Source organism: Bison bison, unplaced genomic scaffold (assembly GCF_000754665.1).
Source record: "Bison bison bison isolate TAMUID 2011002044 unplaced genomic scaffold, Bison_UMD1.0 scf7180017864213, whole genome shotgun sequence".
Taxonomy (NCBI): domain Eukaryota; kingdom Metazoa; phylum Chordata; class Mammalia; order Artiodactyla; family Bovidae; genus Bison; species Bison bison.
This window is the reverse complement of record NW_011494785.1, coordinates 3673693-3677249: the sequence shown is the minus strand read 5'-3', so window position 1 is coordinate 3677249 and position 3557 is coordinate 3673693. Positions and strand designations below refer to the sequence as shown.

Below are 3557 nucleotides of genomic sequence, written 5' to 3'. Positions count from 1 at the left end.
GGGCGGCCCCCCTGCCATTGACATGGGCCTCAAGCGACTGGTGCCAATGCCCCAGGACCAGTCCTTCAGCTCAGGCTGCCCCACTCCCAGGGAAGGGGCTGAGGGCCCGGCTGCTCACCCCGACCAGCTGCGTGGGCAGACGCTGCCTGGTCGTGGTCCCAGGGACCACACTCACCATGCGCTTGGCCGCGAACCGGAGCTTCGCGTTGTGACGGATCTGCTGCAGACGCTCTTCTCGCTTCTTCCTCCGGACCTGCTCCTCCTGGAGCGGGGGAAGCCAGAAGGGAGACTCCTGCAGGAAGCCCTGGAGCAGGCCGCTTCTGGAGCCGGGGTGCCCCAGTCCAGGGCTTTTCGCCTCTGGGCAGCCTGCCCTGCCCTGCTGGCCTCCAGTCGGCTGCAGCATGGCCAGGCCAGCAGACCCTGAGCCCCGGGCTCGCTGTAGAAAGGACACGCTCTCCAACCAGCATGGCCCTTGAGGCGTCCGGCGCCAGGGAAGCCAGGTCCGTGCTACCACTGGCAACAGTGCGGTTCCTCTCCCAGCAATGAAAGGAACTGCTGGTAAAGAACCCACCTGCCAATACAGGAGACCCGGGTTTGATCCCTGGGTTGGGAAGATCTCCTGGAAAAGGGAATGGCAACCCACTCCAGTATTCTTGTCTTGAGAACTCCATGGACAGAGGAGCCAGTGAGCTACAGTCCATGGGGTCGCACAGAGTCAGACACGACTGAATCGACTTAGCACGTACTCGTGAACGCCAACCTAGAGAAAGCCTGGTGACATCAGCTTACCACAGACAGTAAGGGCGCAGCACCATCCACCCAGGAGGTGGCCAGAGGACCCATAGCAAGGACACAGGCTGTCCGGCCTTGGGATTCACCTGACGTCACCCGGACGCCCCATTTCCCAGATCGCCCCACCTCCCATAACCCAATCTCACCTTCAATCGGTCCACCAAGTCCCTTTCTTCCTTCTTCTGCACAAACTGAGTGATCCAGTCGGGCTCTCCGGTGGCCCCTGGCGTGCCTGGGCTCCCCTGGCAGGAGGATGGGAGACCCAGGGCTGGGGCCAGCCCATTGTGTGAGGCCGGGGCTCCAGCCCCCAGCAGACGCTCCTCCTCTTGGCGTTTCTTCTGTTCAAAGTCGCGGAGCCAGGAGAGGGCCCCGCAGATGAGACTTAGGGATTTTCCCTACAGGCAGAAAAATCCTCTCAGACATAGAAGCCAAGAGACCCAGCTTCCTGAATGACCTTTCCTGTCGTAATAAAGCATCTGACGTTTAGTATCAGAGGGTGCTCCAAGACCTGCTTCTCAAAGGAAGAAAAGGGAAGGGAACTGGCCTTTTCCTAGATCACAGCTAAGAAAAAAAAATATATAAAAGTGAAATTCTTTATGTCTTCACTGTTCTTCAAAGAATAAAAGAGGCTTATCAAACTACCTGTAAGTACCACAAGTCATCACAATGAGAAGAATGGCAGAAACTGAATAAATAGCCCAGAAAATGAATTAAGGCTCCCCCACCGAAAGGGGCACGTCATGAAATCCTGGATACAACCTGCTGAGGCAGAGATGCAGTCAACACATCCGTGCAGACAGAAGGCGATTGGCCCCGGGAGTACCAGTGCTATGAAATTTTGAAGCAAACCAATTGCTCTGGAGAATACATCTATTGGTTTAAACTTCAGACTTTTCCCTGGGGGTCCTTGATGTGCATTGAATTGTGTCCCCCTGACCCCAGTGTCTCAGAATGCGGCCCCACTAGAAAACAGACATCCTGAGTTAAGAGAGGGTGGGCCCTGATCCGGAGGAACAGCGTCTGTGTGTATGTTCTCAGTCGCATCTGATTCTGTGCAACCGCATGGACTGTAGCCCAGCAGGTTTCTCTGTCCATGGAATTTCCCAGGCAAGCATACTGGAGTGGGTTTCCATTCCCTTCTCGAGGGGATCTTCCCGACCCAGGGATCGAACCCATGTCTCTTGCATCTCCTGTGTCGACAGTCAGGTTCTTTACCAGCTGAGCTACCAGGGAAGCCCGTATACACAACAGTACCCTTGCATAGTAAAAAGGGGAAATGTGGACACAGAAGCAACGAAGGCAGACAATGTGAAGAGACGGGAAGAAGCTTGCTGTCCACATGCCCAGGAGAGGGGCATGGACAGATCCTTCCCCCAGGCCCTCAGGAGGGACCTTGCTGACACCTTGATTCTGGACATCTAGTCTCCAGACGTGAGACCATAAATTGCCACATTTACTCCACTGTCTGTGGTGTTTTCTCACGGCAGCCCGGGCAGGCAGGCAAAGAGGATGACTGTATGATGAGCTGTAATGTTGAGACACCGCTGGATGGTGAAGAGAAGAACAGGTGTAAGTACGCTGAAAGTGACACAAACCTTTAAAAGACAACTGCTGACTTAAAAGTTATTCAAGAGAGAAAAAAAAAAAGAGACCGAAAATATGTAACTGCAGCAGGAGGGTGGGCAGAGGGAGGGGAAAGAGGTGGTCAGAAAGCTCATCTTACCTATGGCAAAGAGGCCCCAGTGACCACAGCCAATAAAGCAAAAAACAGCAGCATCGGCTTGTGATTTCAACATATGCAGACCAACGGTGTTTAAGAAATAGATAAGACAGGTCAAAGCACCAGCCCAAGGAACCAAGTTTGATAAATGTGACTTTTTAAACTACACATACTGTTCTTTGATTCAATGTTTTGTGTGACTTTAAAGAGAAGAGGACAAGGGACCTCCCTGGTGGTCCAGGGGTTGAGACTCCGTGCTTCTAAGCAGGGGGTGCAGGTCTGCTCCTTGGTCGGGGAGCTAAGATCCACATGCTGCATGGCGTGGCCAAAAATAAATAAATAGAGCTTCCCTGATGGCTTAGTGGTAAAGAATCCGCCTGCCAATGCAGGAGACACAGGTTCCATCCCTGATCTGGGAAGATCCCACATGCCCCAGAGCAACTAAGCCCATGCACCACAGCCGCTGAGCCTGTGCTCTAGAGTCTGGGAGCTGCAGCTACTGAGGCCCACATGCCCTAGAGCCCGTGCTCTGCTACAAAAGAAGCCACTGCAATGAGAAGCCTGCACAGTGCAACTAGAGGGTAGCCCCCACTGACCACCAGAAAAAAGCCGAAGCAGCAAATGAAGACCCAGCAGAGCCAAAAATAAACATAAAAAAATTATAAAAAAAAAAAAGATAAAAAAGAGAGAGGAAAAGATGCTTCATGACATCAGGTGAGGCAGATGGTCAGATGAGGACTTGAATGTCCTCAGATCTATTTACAGGAAGCCACTTCTGATCCCGGTCAGTCTTTCGGTGGGTTGGGAGGGAAGAAGTCCCATGCGCTGCATTATTTATTTATTTTTGGCCACGCTGCACGGCACCTGGGATCTTAGTTCCCCAACCAGGAATCAAACCCATAACCCTGCAGTGGAAGCGTGCACTGGCTATAAATGGAGGGCTGGAGACTGGCAGAAAGATGCTGCTTTAACAACTCCTCAACCCGCAGAGCATCCTCGTCCCACACAACATCCTCATCCGCATAGCAACTTCGTGATCCACACC

General features: G+C 52.9%; 1 protein-coding gene across 1 annotated transcript in view; it reads right to left on the bottom strand.

The window, feature by feature from the left end:
* The window catches only part of DDX11 (DEAD/H (Asp-Glu-Ala-Asp/His) box helicase 11), a 33887-nt gene that overhangs the window by 22000 nt on the left and 8330 nt on the right, over positions 1-3557 (bottom strand). Inside the window, exons 3-4 of the mRNA XM_010845015.1 lie at positions 939-1187; positions 176-262 (exon numbers count right to left, since the gene is read on the bottom strand). Of these exons, the coding sequence (XP_010843317.1) occupies positions 176-262; positions 939-1187 (336 nt within the window). The remainder of the gene's footprint in view (positions 1-175; positions 263-938; positions 1188-3557) is intronic.